Source organism: Saccoglossus kowalevskii, chromosome 14, assembly GCF_978046115.1.
Source record: "Saccoglossus kowalevskii chromosome 14, keSacKowa6.1, whole genome shotgun sequence".
NCBI lineage: Eukaryota > Metazoa > Hemichordata > Enteropneusta > Harrimaniidae > Saccoglossus > Saccoglossus kowalevskii.
In genome coordinates, this window is record NC_140654.1 from 20,401,776 (window position 1) to 20,418,816 (window position 17,041).

Genomic DNA, 17,041 nt, shown 5'->3' on the forward strand with positions numbered 1-17,041 from the left:
ACCAATACATCCATTTGATGTTCACCATTTCATCCTATTTGATGTTCACCATTTCATCCTATTTGATGTTCACCATTACATCCTGTTTGATATTCACCATTACATCCTATTTGATATTCAGCAATACATCCTATTTGATATTCAGCAATACATCCTATTTGATATTCAGCATTATATCCTATTTGATATTCAGCATTATATCCTATTTGATATTCACCATTACATCATATTTGATATTCTCTATTAAATCCTACATGATATTCACCATTGCATACTATTTAATATTCACAAATACATCCTATTTGATATTCATCATTACATCCTATTTGATATTCTCCACTACATCCTATTTGATATTCACCATTGCATCCTATTTAATATTCATCAAAAAATCCTATTTGATATTCACCATTGCATCCTATTTAATATTCACCAATACATCCTATTTGATATTCACCATTACATCCTATTTGATATTCACCAAAACATCATATTTGATATTCACTATTAAATCCTATATGATATTCACCAATACATCCTATTTGATATTCACCAATACATCCTATTTGATATTCACCATTACATCCTATTTGATATTCACCATTAGATTCTATTGGATATTCACCAATACATCCTATATGATAGTCACCATTGCATACTATTTAATATTCACAAATACATTCTATTTGATATTCATCATTACATCCTATTTGATATTCACCATTTCATCCTATTTGATATTCACCATTACATTCTATTTGATATTCACCAATACATCATATTTGATATTCGCTATTAAATCCTATATGATATTCACCAATACATCCTATTTGATATTCACCAATACATCCTATTTGATATTCACCATTACATCCTATTTGATATTCACCATTACATTCTATTTGATATTCACCAATACATTCTATTTGATATTCACCAATACATTCTATTTGATATTCACCAATACATCCTATTTGATATTCACCATTACATCCTATTTGATATTCACTATTAAATCCTATATGATATTCACCATTGCATACTATTTAATATTCACAAATACATCCTATTTGATATTCATCATTACATCCTATTTGATATTCTCCACTACATCCTATTTGATATTCACCATTGCATCCTATTTAATATTCATCAACAAATCCTATTTGATATTCACCATTGTATCCTTTTTAATATTCACCAATACATCCTATTTGATATTCACCATTACATCCTATTTGATATTCACCTTTACATCCTATATGATAGTCACCATTGCATACTATTTAATATTCACAAATACATCCTATTTGATATTCATCATTACATCCTATTTGATATTCACCATTACATCCTATTTGATATTCACCATTACATTCTATTTGATATTCACCAATACATCATATTTGATATTCACTATTAAATCCTATATGATATTCACCAATACATCCTATTTGATATTCACCAATACATCCTATTTGATATTCACCAATACATCCTATTTGATATTCACCAATACATCCTATTTGATATTCACCATTACATCCTATTTGATATTCACCATTACATCCTATTTTATATTCATCATTACATCCTATTTGATATTCTCCATTACATCCTATTTAATATTCACCATTGCATCCTATTTAATGTTCACCATTACATCATATTTGATATTCACTATTAAATCCTATATGATATTCACCATTGCATACTATTTAATATTCACAAATACATCCTATTTGATATTCACCATTACATCCTATTTGATATTCATCAATACATCCTATTTGATATTCACCATACATCCTGTTTGATATTCACCATTACATCTTATTTGATATTCATCAATACATCCTATTTGATATTCACCATTACATCCTATTTGATATTCACCATTACATCATATTTGATATTCACTATTAAATCCTATATGATATTCACCATTGCATACTATTTAATATTCACAAATACACCCTATTTGATATTCATCATTACATGCTATTTGATATTCATCATTACATCCTATTTGATATTCTCCACTACATCCTATTTGATATTCACCATTGCATCCTATTTAATATTCATCAACAAATCCTATTTGATATTCACCATTGCATCCTATTTAATATTCACCAATACATCCTATATGATAGTCACCATTGCATACTATTTAATATTCACAAATACATCCCATTTGATATTTATCATTACATCCTATTTGATATTCTCCATTACATCCTATTTAATATTCACCATTGCATCCTATTTAATGTTCATCAAAAAATCCCATTTGATATTCACCATTGCATCCCATTTAATATTCACCAATACATCCTATTTGATATTCACCATACATCCTATTTGATATTCACCATTACATCCTATTTGATATTCACCATTGCGTTCCACTTGATTTTCACCATTACATCCTATTTGATATTCATCATTACATCCATTTGATATTCCCCGTTACATCCTATTTGATATTCACCGTTGCGTTCTATTTGATATTCACTATTACATCCTATTTGATATTCACCATTACATCCTATTTGATATTCACCATCACATCGCATTTGATATTCACCATCACATCGCATTTGATATTCACATCACATCGCATTTGATATTCACCATCACATCCTATTTGATATTCACCATTACATCCCATTTGATATTCACTATTACATCCCATTTGATATTCACTATTACATCCCGTTTGATATTCACCATTACATCCCATCCTATTTGATATTCACCATTACATCCCATCCTATTTGATATTCACCAATACATCCCATTTGATATTTATCATTACATCCTATTTGATATTCTCCATTACATCCTATTTAATATTCACCATTGCATCCTATTTAATGTTCATCAAAAAATCCCATTTGATATTCACCATTGCATCCCATTTAATATTCACCAATACATCCTATTTGATATTCACCATACATCCTATTTGATATTCACCATTACATCCTATTTGATATTCACCATTGCGTTCCACTTGATTTTCACCATTACATCCTATTTGATATTCATCATTACATCCATTTGATATTCCCCGTTACATCCTATTTGATATTCACCGTTGCGTTCTATTTGATATTCACTATTACATCCTATTTGATATTCACCATTACATCCTATTTGATATTCACCATCACATCGCATTTGATATTCACCATCACATCGCATTTGATATTCACATCACATCGCATTTGATATTCACCATCACATCCTATTTGATATTCACCATTACATCCCATTTGATATTCACTATTACATCCCGTTTGATATTCACCATTACATCCTATTTAATATTCACCATTTCATGCTATTTGATATTCACCATTACATGCTATTTGATATTCACCATTTCATCCTATTTGATATTCACCATTACATCCTATTTGATATTCACCAATACATCCTATTTGATATTCACCAATACATCCTATTTGATATTCACCAATACATCCTATTTGATATTTAATTAATAACACATGCTTGTGATCGTAATATCACGATTTGTTGCCTGCCCAAGGGATGATGGTCATGACCAACAGCCCGAGGGCAGACACAAAATCGTGATATTGCCCGAATAACCATGTGTTATTATTATTTGGAAGTACTGAAATTAATGAATAGAGAAAAGACGCCAACATTGGTACATATAATATTAGTTCCGGGAAACTGATATTAATATTTTTACAAATAATACCGAACTGCAGAATGAATATTAGTTCGGCAATATAATGAACTAGACAATAATGAACATGGGAAGGGTACCAAAATTGAAGCATGTACTATTAGTTTGAGCTAATAAATAATAACGAATATACTAGTGATACAAAAATTGCATCATGTATTGTTATTTCGTGAAGACTGATAACAATGTTTGAAGGAATGGTACCAACATTAAATCATGTAATATTAGCTCTGGTGAGCTGATATTAATGAATGTTAGTGCGGGAGAACTGATAATAACTAATACGAGAATGATACCAAAAGTGCAGCATATAATATTAGTTCGGGAGAACTGATATTAATGGATATGGGATTGATACCAAAATTTCAAAATATAATATTAGTTAGGGAGAAGTGATAGTAACTAGTATGGGAATGATCCCAAAATTGCAGCATGTAATATTAGTTCGGGAGAACACATAATGAATATAACAATGGTACCAGGATTCTAGCATGTATTAATAATTCTGAAAAAAAAACTGATAACAATTAATACAGGAATGGGACCAAAATGTCTGCATATACTACTAGTTTGTGAGAACTAGTTATAATGAAGAGAGGATTTGTACCAAAGTTGTGGTATGTAACATTAGTTCGGGAGGACTGATAATAATAATAAATAAATATAGGGATGTTAAAAACAAAACATCCTATTTTATTCAGTAAGGAGAAACTGATAATACTGAATACAGAAACGGTGTCAAAATTGCGGCATGTAATATTTAGTTCAGGAGAGCTGATAATGATAAATATAGGAATGGTACCATAATTGCAGCGAGTATTATTAAGCGCTGGAAGACTGATAAAATAAATACAAGATTGGTACCATGATTGCAGCATGTATTATTAATAATTGAGAATTAAAAATAATGAATACAGGTAAATTTGGCCCTCCTAGGCCCATATAAGTATATTTTTTTAACAATGTTCTCATAAAACCACAATGAAAATAAGCAAGAGACAAATCACAATTATTTTATTTTTCACATATATACTAAAAACAGCATTTCAGTTCAATTGATAAAAATTGTTGGTAATCCAAGATTGCGGTCAAAAGACGTTACTGATCGACAATAATTTATTTGTCTCATTTGAAGATTAGGTATACATGTAACACGATAAAGCACAAACTAGAAACAAACGCCATGAATTGTGACAGCTGTTGCCAGAAATCCAATGGCGCGAAATATTATAACTGACCATTTCATACGAACTTGAAACTTGTTTCATATCGATACACAATATTTTTTGGTAATTATTTAGATATGATATCACATATTTGTCTAAATGTGAATGACGATGAATGAAAAATAACTGGAAAATTTAAACTAAATTAATTTCGATTCACACCACTTTACAGTCGCACGAATTATTCTAATCCCATAATCACCAGCGTGTGACTGTACAATCAATACGGAAATATCATAGCCTCATTAGCAATTATAATTACTGTGATCATTATTTTTACATACAAGGACAGTAGTATAATTGATATTAATGGATATGGGATTGATACCAAAACTGCAAAATATAATATTAGTTAGGGAGAAGTGATAGTAACTAATATGGGAATGATTCCAAAAATGCGGCATGTAATATTAGTTCGGGGGAACACATAGTGAATATAGCAATGGTACCAGGATTCTAGCATGTATTAATAATTCTGAAAAAAAAAACTGATAACAATTAATACAGGAATGGGACCAAAATGTCTGCATATACTACTAGTTTGTGAGAACTAGTTATAATGAAGAGAAGATTTGTACCAAAGTTGTGGTATGTAACATTAGTTCGAGAGAACTGATAATAATAAATATAAGAATGATACCATTATAGAATGAAAATTACAGCATGTAATATAATTTCAGAAATATTGATAATAATAAATATAGGAATGTTACCAACATAGCAGCCTATTTTATTTAGTAAGAAGAGACTGATAATAATGAATACAGGAATGGTGTCAAAATTGCGGGATGTAATATTTAGTTCAGGGGAACTGATAAGGATAAATAGGAATGGTACCATAATTGAAGCGAGTATTATTAAGCGCGGGAGAACTGATAATAATAAATATAAGATCGATACCGTGATTGCAGTATGTATTATTTATTTCGGGAGAATTAATAATAATGAATACAGGCCCTCCTAGGTCCATAGAAGTATATTTTTAACAATGTTTTTATAAAACCACAATGACAATAAGCAAGAGACAAATCACAAATATTTTATTTTTCACATATATCAGTTTCATTGATCAAAATCCAAGATTGCGGTCAAAAGACGTTGCTGTTCGACAATAATTTATTTGTCTCATTTGAAGATTTGGTATACATGCAACACGTTAAAGCACCCACTAGAAACAAACGCCACGAACTGTGACAGCTGTTGTCAGAAATACAATGGCGCAAAATATTGTAACTGACCATTTCATACGAACTTCAAACCTGGTTCTCATCGATACACAATATTTTTCGGTAACTATTTAGATTATTTATGAATGATATCACATATTTGTCTAAATGTGAATGACGATGAATGAAAAATAACTGGGAAATTTAAACTAAATTAATTTCGATTCACACCACCGTACCGTCGCACGAATTATTCTAATCCCATAATCTCCAGGTTGTGACTATACACTCAATACGGAAATATCATAGCCTCATTAGCAATTATAATTACTGTCAACATCATTTGTACATACAAGGACAGTAGTATAATAAATCCAGAGGAATAGGAATTACAATGCGCAGCTAATTAACGTACCTTCATAAACTCGTCTAGTCATACGGAATATTCGTTAGTAGTTTAGGTCTTATAATGAAATAATATATGAATGATAAAGATAGTTGTTTGTATTGTTCTACAATGATAATATTTTATGCTGTACTCAGTATACATGTTTAAAGTTTATGTAATACACTTTATAATGCAGTCAGTGTTAGCAAAACCAAGCTTTTTATCTGTACACAATACAATTTACATAACACATATACGAAAGATACATTTAAATCTGTGTGGAAATAAATGACGACCTATAATAGATAACACTGTAAATGTGATATAAATTAATTCCGGTTCGAATCTCCAGAGAGAGACATGAATTATTCTAATCATATATTTAACAGCTTGCACATGATTGCCCAATTAGCAATTATAATTACTTGATCATTTTTACATTTCATTCAATTATATTGTCACGAGGTCACTGGATCAAATATTAGCCAAAATACCAAATAGTATGCAATACGTTTACTACCTCGTGTGCGGGTTCTTAACCAATATAAAATTACACAATTTGTGTAACAAGTATAATTTAGAACGATGGGCTCCAGTAAAGTTCAATATGACTATATGCACATATAAGCAGCAATAATGCACACCGGCCAGTCTTACACATACGACACTACACATGAATTACCTGAAACCATAGTTTATTAGGTACACAAAACAGATACTTGCTACAGTTCTCTCCGTCGGTATCGCCCGCCCTTGCAGAGGTAAAGCACAACACGCGGCCCTCACCACGCACCAACGCAACTATGTTGTTGGTAAGAGGTGGGGGTTACGATATTTCGCACTGTAGACACCACGGAAAAGTCGGTAACTACCCTACGACCAGGGGAGGAACGGCGTACCCTACTAGTCACGTTTATCAGTGCCATGCACTCTTAAAATATTACATAAATAAACTGGCCAGGAAAATAACAATTCTAGTAATTAACAAGGTAATATAATAACTTAAAGCCCAAGACTAACTAGTGTGTAGGAATGTTCGGTACCTGACGTTTCCCGACGTGCGTCGAACAGTGTCAGTCGGCAGCGTCGCCCGGTGAATTATAAGAAGCCAGCGACGGTAGTTAGCGACTTGAACTCTCCCTTCTCGTCCACAGCGCCAATGCTTCCTTCCCAGTTAGACTTCAGACTGGTGTTCAACGCCGGGTTCGACTATGGTAGTATGTGGTGGTACTGCTCGCCGCTTCCAGGGTCGTACAAAGCGTAGATGCTGGTCAAGATCTCCAGCAGCAACAACCCGAGCACCACACTGTCTCAGTCTTTAAATACCCTGCCATCACATGGCTAATTGTGTCAATCGCTAATTGGTCCGCGACACCTGTTCATTCATCACACGGATACTTGTCCAGCATTGTCCAAGTGCGACCTCAAGGTCACGTAATAGGTACTTTCTGTACGTGTAGTGACAAATGCGGCTACCTACTGGGCTATAAAACCTACCTCTGGGCTGTTATCAATTTATACTATAACAATAAATTAATAAATACAAAATTACATAATAACAAGCGTGTCCTTTTAATAATACAGTTTCTGTTATGATCCAAACACCTCGTGACATATATAAATATCCTAGAGCAGCGTTTTATTCAAGTGTGCATCAAGCATTTGCAAATTAATTTGTATTATTCGGGAACAATCTTCAGCAGGTTAGTTCAAATACTGTCACTGTCATGTTCTTAGTCACCTGTCTTGTGCATACAATGACAGTAGTACAATAAATCCAGAACAATACGAATACAAACCCATGGTTAATCAATGTGCCTCCTCTAGCTACATGGAATGTTCGTACATTAGCTTAGAGCACTTGTAAAAAAGGATATTTGAATGATAGAATTTTTAGTATTGTTTAATATTCCTGTTTACACTGATATTAGTGTAGATTCATTTTCCTTATCTCTGCTATTCAGGGAAACTAATCAATTTCCAGGAATAGCATCAATAAGACTAAAATATTTTCAAAATTTATTTGATAATATGTTATATTTGTCCGAGAAAGTTTTAAAGGTGAGGAAATTGCCACTATCATCCAGTACATCGGAATGAAGTACAATACCCCTTTGGTACCAACCTCTATAGAATATAGTTCGCTTTATTGACAATTATATTCTATATGAATGGAAGCCGTTAAGAACTTTGCAATTTTTCAGTGGTAAAGTAATTGTCAATAATTGTTTTGAGTAATGAACTTTATGGCATTAAATTTTGTAACTCGTGGTCGTAGTCAAATGTCATGTAGAACTGGCAAGCGGTACAAACACAAATTTAATTTCGCTACCTTAATAAGTTTAATAATATATTTCAACTGTTTTGCGGGCACTGTAATAAGTACTATTACATCACTAATTGGTCGATTAAATGGTTTGTATGCACAATGTAGATTTCAGGGTTTTTAACAAATGTTGCGTGAGCGCCACCCAGAGCTCACATGAGTTATTCGTTCGTTCAAGTTGGAAGTCTAAGAAACCACGCTGGGAAATGTATCGTGACAATGCAGCGTAGAACCACAGTGTTTTTTGCGAGAGTGTTATTGTGATTTAGGGAATCGCGCTGTATGAAATGGAAATTCTCGCGGCCATACATGAAGAGTTATAACTCAATTAGGAAGGTGACTAGAGTAAATCATTGCCATGTTGCCAGTGTATGATTATCTTTAGAAGACAATGCTCGCCGACAATGTTTTATGTATGTTTAGAGCGTGTACTGCCATTGATAACCAAACATTTTGAAAACGTTCTCATAAATTGCGTATAAACTTTTCATTTCAGTTTCTGTAACCTTCGAAATATATTTCTCGACCAATGAAGATAATGACGTATTTGTTCCATGCGGTTCCCAGTCCGGGAAGGTCACTATATTATCAGCCTTGATTTGGCGCAGCACGTGGTTGACGTCACGTGTAAAGGTCTCGTACTTCCCGATAACATCGTAATGTACATCACAAGGCCTGCAAAGATCTTCATACGTTTGCCAGTGAACGTCAATGTGTGGTGGCTTCAGACAAAACTTTGAAACGTTTGTATCTTCGTATTCTTCCGTTCAATTTTATCGCGATATGCGGACAGCAACCGCTCAAATGGATGTCTTACAAATATTACTTTTGTATATGTTTGAAGGCGCCGTACTCTACCTTCTAGGTCAAAGCTTCCAAGTTGTTTGAATTTCTTTGTGTAAATACCCCATGTAATGTCCTTTATTTCAGCAGTGCTGTTGTAGCACCCTCCCATTACCATCAGCACTCTTCGCCAATTTGATGTTGCAACTTTGGGAACAGGACAGTAAACCAGATTATACTCGTCATCGACGTACATTTCATGGGTCAACTGTAATTGTCTATAATTGTCTGTCTGTATTTTCCCACTTTCAGCAGCCATCATGCTTTGTTCACTAGCGTTTGAACAGTTCACATATTTATTAGAACCCTATATACTAGTATTTTGCAGCTGGTGACATGTACATCGCAGAAATGATAGGCGTCTACGCATGTCCGTTTCGACCATCCGGGTTCTAGATAAGTTCTGAAAAATAATATAATATAATATAATGGGAAATATATAAGGAAATATGATTATCATTGTATGTATTATGTAACAGAGGTTGAATGAAATTTGAAATTATGGAACAGTAGAAATTATTAATTGTGGACGATGCTTTTTCCAACTAGTGTATAGAGAATTACAATGATCAAATACCAGTCAGCTAGTATACTGCTTGTAATTTTATCATCAACGGACAATTTAAAGTTACATTTTTATCACCCGGCAGGCGAGAATACCGTGAGTCAACAATACAGACGCCATCTTGCACTAAAAAAAGTGAGTTTGTGGGCTCAACATAAAAAAACAGATTCAGTTCCAAATAATAATAATTTGCATCGATGGTACATGCAAACTTTAGCCACACAAGCTAGCCAAATCAAACACACATAGTGCATTCTTCAATTATACACTCGCATCTTCATACACACCAATACTTTTTAGTATGTGTATTAATGCTATAAAACGATTCCGACAACATAATCCTCAAGCTACGTTGATGAAAAAAGGACGATTTTAAACACCAGAGGGCGCTCGATTATTTTTACAAAAATACCTCTGGTCTAATCATATTCATTAGAAAGTGGTAAAACATTTATAGCGCACGTTTTCTAATAAGAGATAATGGCCAAAATTAAAATGATTTAATGTAGTTTATTATGTCCTCTTCATAAGAGTAACTTGTAAATTTACCTTCAAAAACGTAAATGTATGAAACTGTTATTTTGGTTATTTTAAACTATACAATAACATTTTCTTATTTTGAACAATTTGCATTTTTTATATCATCTAAGACACCAGCGCAATATTTCCGCTCTTCTAATGCTCAGCCATATGACAAAAGTTTTGGCTGTTAAGAACCTGCCAAACAAATTTCGTCGAGTCAAGTGTTCACACAAATTATCCACACCTTAATCATAAAACAATCAGGCTGGTAGTTTTAAGAAGAAGACGAAAATATCATCCACCCATCATCAAAATGCAAATTGGTGAAATGAACAAATCTGATAAAGGTCAACTCAAGGTACATTAAACATATCAAAACAACCGAGCTCATAGTTTTCAAGAAAAAGTGGAAACGGTAATTGTTGGCGTATGGATGAACGAGAAGGAAAGGTCACATGAATAAACAGCTCCCCTCTGTCATCTAGGACAACAGTGGAGATAAAATGAGTGATAGTAGAATTACAGAAATACCAATGACAATATCAATGAAAGGTACAGAATATGTAAATACTATTAGAAATACTATTCGTATATTATGATTCAACTCACATGTTCTGCATTTAATGGTGAAGCTTGATTATCTCTTAGCAAAATTCCACCAGTCAAATTGCCTGCAAGTGACGTTGTGTTATATATTGGCATTTTGTCCAAGGTCAAATTGCTTGCATTTGATCGTGAGTGATAATCTAGAAGCGTTGCGTCTCTCAAATCGCCTGCAAATTATATTGAAAATCAGATTAATGCAGAATACAGACGTAGATTCCCATCATTACTGACCACATATGACCCCACTCACTAGATTTATCTTATTGACATGGCTTTATTAGTGCACAACATTTGGTAAAAATAATTAACTATTTAGTCTCAATCTTTGATTCAGATTAAATGTAAATTTGAATGTATTGTTTAAGTATTCAAAATCAAAGGAAGCACTGACAGCTAGCCACAATTTGATTTGATTTACGCCCTCTATCTCAAAGTACCTACTGCTTTTGCGTCAGTGAATATTGGCTCGTTCATGTTAACATGAGACCGGTCACTGGTAGCATAGTGGTTGTCGCACCAGACTTATGATCGGTAGTTCAAATCCTACCTTAGGCTGAACAGCAAAGGGTTGACCCCTACACTGGGTGAGTGTGCCACAGACTCAGTGGAAAGGCCAATTCCACTGGCCGAGATTCATTCACTGACGAATGCAACTTTGGTGGAACTTTGGTTAAGGTCCGCAGGTGCTTGTGTTCGACCGGGCCTGGTTGACGCCAGGATAACGCATTAAAATTGCCATTTGATAGGGAGATGGCCACACAGCCCTGTCATGTAGTCCCAAACAGGAAATGACTTCTGTGGCAAAATGCACTATGTGTCAGCACTAGCACTTGCAATTTGCACTTACATAAAAGAAAAGTCAGGAGAGACAACAGTGACATTCAATGTCCGGAACATGAAAATCGTCCTAGATAAATCCATAATCACAATCTGTGGTATGAATCCTCTAATACAGACGAATAGTTTTAAATGTACTGTAGCGAATGAAAGGAGAGATTTTTAAAATTGAAACTCTTCTTTTATATTGTAGTTGCGATTATTTGATGTAAATGTGTTTAACTAAGTGAAGTGTCAACGTCAACTATAATTCACGTAATTCTCTGTCTCAATTTGGTCACGTTTCTTATTTTCAAACGGTCCTAACAATATATTGTTAGTTTGACGTAGTTATGTAGTATATTATACCAGTATATTATTTGTGTCAAACCATCGATTTGATTTGTCCAAACACAAAATGTGCATATGCAATCAAGGATATATCTAAGCAATAATGACTACCCAAGCGCCATATTGGATGAGGAGTGGTGTATATGAATGATAATGTGTGAAGCAAGACGAACTTATACTGGGAAAGGCGTCGGTGGTACAGATCAGTTTGTAACGAACAGAGATGGTGATAACTGTCTCTGTTGACTAGTGGAATGGCAATTGAAATAGTACTTGCCTCATTCATTTGACAATTGAATACATTATATGGATGAATCGAATCTTGCATCACCTAAGACTTTGCAGGTAGAAGCGCTAATACATCCACGTGTGTACACTCTTGTTAACTCGTGTAAACTCGGTGTAGATGCTGACATTTTCATAATGGCATCAAATACGGATTCACCAATAGGAGAATTCAAGTAACAATTTTTACTTTTATCCGCTACTGAAGACAGAAACCGTCGAAAATTGCTTTCTGTCTGTCATTTTGAAAAGTATTGTTTGTTTGTTTGTTTTCTTACACTCAAACCTGCCATTCGTGTCACTGTGATTTGTTAGTCTTCCGAATAATATCATAACATATTTCGTCCCAGTTTCATAATATTGCGTTTTGACTATTTAGTTAATTTTGTTGGACTTTTCGACCTCGTCTGCCAAATTTTACATGATATCAAAGCAGATATACCGTTGTTGTCCTACACGGTTTGTTGTTAAGAAGACCGGGCTAGTTGATAACATCAGTAATCGTTTTTTTATGAATCCAAACTTTTTTTCTGGCAAATATGAAAGGACAAATTGACAATTGGTTTGGGGCACTATTTCAATCTAATTTTTTTTGTTTTAGATTTTGAAAATTCATAAGTTAATCATTATGGAAATGTTACGTACATGTTGGACGTGATTTTAATTTTAGTATGCAGACTGTCTGAGAACAGTGACCACACATTCCAATAGGTCAGCGCTCACGCAACGAATTTTGTAACACATCTGCGGACTCGTCATGTCATCCTGCGCTGAAATACCAGGTTTCATCCTATACATACTTTATAATATTCAGCGTACATCATACATATTATTCTTACCGTTTCCCCGGCACCAATAATAATACCACATTACACAAGACAGCAGGCACATAACAGCCAGTCCTGAAACATGACATCGTTAATATTGTTTGAAAAACGCTCATAACTGCGTATTTCAAAAGATTTGTTCGTTGACGCACCGTTGCAAGCTAAGTCGAAAATCTGGTTCATTCTGTGAAGCTGATAAACTTAGAAACACCTCAAAAACTACACAAGACAGATTTAAAAACGCTTGCCAATTTTGATTCTTCTTTTATAAGACATAAGTGTGGTTGTCTAACCAGTCAACAGTCTGAAAGTAAACAGTTTATCGTCTGGTACATAACTTAGTCTTTTGTTGTCACTGCATAAAAAAATGTTTTACTGACTAACAAAGGCTTGTTCAATATAGATTCACTATATGCGAATCACCTCTGCTCAAAGATATAGTATAGAGTGAAGTAGAATACATTAAAACTGTCTAACAAAGGGGTATAACATATTTAACGACTTGATGCGAATCACCACTGCTCCATGATAAATAGTCTGGATCGAAAGGTCAGATCACAATACAAATTTAAAAACTGTACACGTATAGGTTTAACTGATATCAGGGTATACTCAGTATGAGTACTCGGTGCTAAATTTTATAGTGAGAACCACCGTTTTCTCTTTTCTTCATTCAGATCGACTAAAGCTCTAATGGATCAGGACTAGGGGTGAACTTGAAAACCTTATTTCCAATTCAACCCGAGTGAGTATGGTTTCAACTACGTCTAAGCCAATATAAGTTAGGATAATGGCGTGCAGAAAAACTGAAAGCTGTAATAATGTTGACATGAAAAACTGTATCTCAATCTAGAAGTAAAAATACTTGACATCTATGGTTATTATCAACGCAGTAATTTTACAACATAAATAAAGCCAAGGTTTTATGAGATAATTGATAGTGTTATTAAATAAATAAATAAATAAATAAATAAATAAATAAATAAATAAATAAATAAATAAATAAATAAATAAATAAATAAATAAATAAATTAATTAATTAATTAATTAATTAATTAATTAATTAATTAATTAATCATTCAATTAGACTTGCACGAGGTGATAATCCCTCAATGCTTTATCGGATATAGGCAGAAGTACGGACGCGCCTACATAGGCCAAGCCAACGCATGTACTTGAAATACAAATGAAAAATCAGTCATGTTTAACAGTATGCTATAGTTTATATAGCAAAGCCCTGCATTATAATATGTATACCAGGTGTGTGTGAAAAAGATCCTAAGGGGAATGCTGGACAGTGGACAGTGGAGAATCAGGGAATTAAACAGTTCATATGTTGCCCATATTGCATTAATTAAACATGAAGCTATTCATGATGTCTAAGCACTACCCAGGATAGAATAGATCATGGATGCACAAGGGTGCTGAATGGTTCTCAACTGTTGACGTAAAAATTGGTTACTGGCAAATGAGTATAGATGAGTGTGACATTGTCCCGCCAGTTAAGTGCAACAGTCTTCCTGTGGGTCTTTCAGGCAACGCTAGCCCCTTTGTATTTATTTATTTACACCAGATAATCTAAATGAAAGTGTTCAAATTCAAATTTACATTATTCATATGTAAAGAGAAACAGCCCCTTTCAAATGGTGATGGGAAGTGTCTTGCTGACTTGGCAATTAGGACATGTCTAGTGTAACAAAATGATGTGGTTGTATGTAGTGTCTCATTCCTTGATAATCTTGAGAGGCTGAGACAATTGTTTGAAGGTTGTAGCTAATAAATGTCAATTTTTCAGGAAAGAGGTGAAGAGCATAATGTTCCCAAATATGGAGTACGGATAGATTTTGCCATGACTGTAGCCCTGCAGGTATGGCTAATGCCAGAAAAAGATGTGAAAACAATCATGAGTGAAGAATGTTACTAAGATAGCAATGCCCTTGTATGGAATTACTATTGGTTTATATATCACGTGAGGTAATAAAAACAAAAATGCAGTCCATAAGCCTGAGTTCGAGTGAACTGTGGAGTGCAAATATCCATTTGCGACCACCAGCTGAGCCCAAGAAAGAGGTTATGACATCTGAGAAGTGATTGCTGTATGCCGGAGTCAGTTGGTGGTTACAATGCCAGGTGCGGAGTTTTGTGTGTAGCATCACCTGCAGTGCCTCAGCATTAGTTGAACCAAGTTCTTATGGTTGTCAAGTGCCCCTACAGATATGATACCTGACATGTGGTTAAAGAAGCAACAATGGGGACCAGTGGTTGAAAGAGTGTACAAGTTCTTTGAATGGGTGCAGACTTGATAACAGAGAACACATAGCTGAGCAAGCTGATGTGGAAACTGCCCTTCAGGAATGGGAAAAGCTGGATTTGAGAAATAGTGTGCTGCACAGATCCAGTAAAGCTGATGATGCACTGAAAGATGACAAGAGATGTGGCGAGAAAAGTGCAATTCTATAAAAGTGTGCCAGGTGCGATATTACGATAGACATATGAGGCAAGTTATAAGGAAGTCATTATCCAACTGAATAATGGTCCGAAGCGGAACATGACAGCAAGCTATTAATTCCTTTACAGGATATGAAGCTGAAACAGGGAAGAACAGGGATTGCATGCAGAATCTGAACAGGTGGGGGCACAACAAAGCTTAAAACACTGACAGCTAGTACTGAACAGGGAAGAAGTGGAATGTCACATTATGGTAGTAAATTCCATGTACTCTGATTGTTGTCTAGTTATGATATTACGTAATATTCAACATGATGAACATCAATGAAAAGGCCTTCATTGCAATTTGAATCACTCTGTGCCATAACTTGACATGTCGCAATGAGTTCACTTAGTCATATGCTGAGCACTAAAGAATCATATGTTATTATGCTGATTAATTATTATTGTAATTATTATTAGTATTATTAAAATGATTTTGTGCAATCTATTTCATTCAGTAGTAGCATTTGCCGCCCCCGGAGTACAAACAAACTTAATGGTCCAATTAAGGTCCATTTAGTAAAGTGTTCTATATGACTTAAGTACGATTGAACAACCCATAACGGGCATTGAAAGCATCATTTTGTCTGTGTGTGAATCAACTGCATGTATTCTTACACTACAGATGGAAAATATTGCAATCTACATTTCACAACATTTGCGTGTGAAAATTAAAAAACTACAGTTAAAGAATAATTTATTGACAATTTATTAGGCGTTTCATGGATCTGCACATTGTTTCAACAACTATTAATGAATTAATTATTCCTTGTAAAATATTCTAATTTAACTTTGTATTTTATATGTATATTTTAATAAACCTGTCGAAACGTTTAGCAAAACTTAGCACTTATCGTTGTAGTTGTGTTGTAGACATTGCATACTATTAGATATGATAATGAATCA

The 17,041-nt window shown here is 33.9% G+C and overlaps 1 protein-coding gene across 1 annotated transcript; it reads right to left on the minus strand.

The window, feature by feature from the left end:
- Positions 1-9,249: 9,249 nt before the first annotated feature.
- On the minus strand, positions 9,250-9,932 carry LOC144348596 (carbohydrate sulfotransferase 8-like). The gene is made up of 2 exons (XM_078007818.2): positions 9,561-9,932; positions 9,250-9,336 (listed from the first exon to the last, which is right to left on the minus strand). Exons 1-2 carry the CDS (start codon positions 9,930-9,932, stop codon positions 9,250-9,252), a joined length of 459 nt encoding a protein of 152 aa, XP_077863944.2.
- Between the last annotated feature and the right edge of the window lie 7,109 nt (positions 9,933-17,041).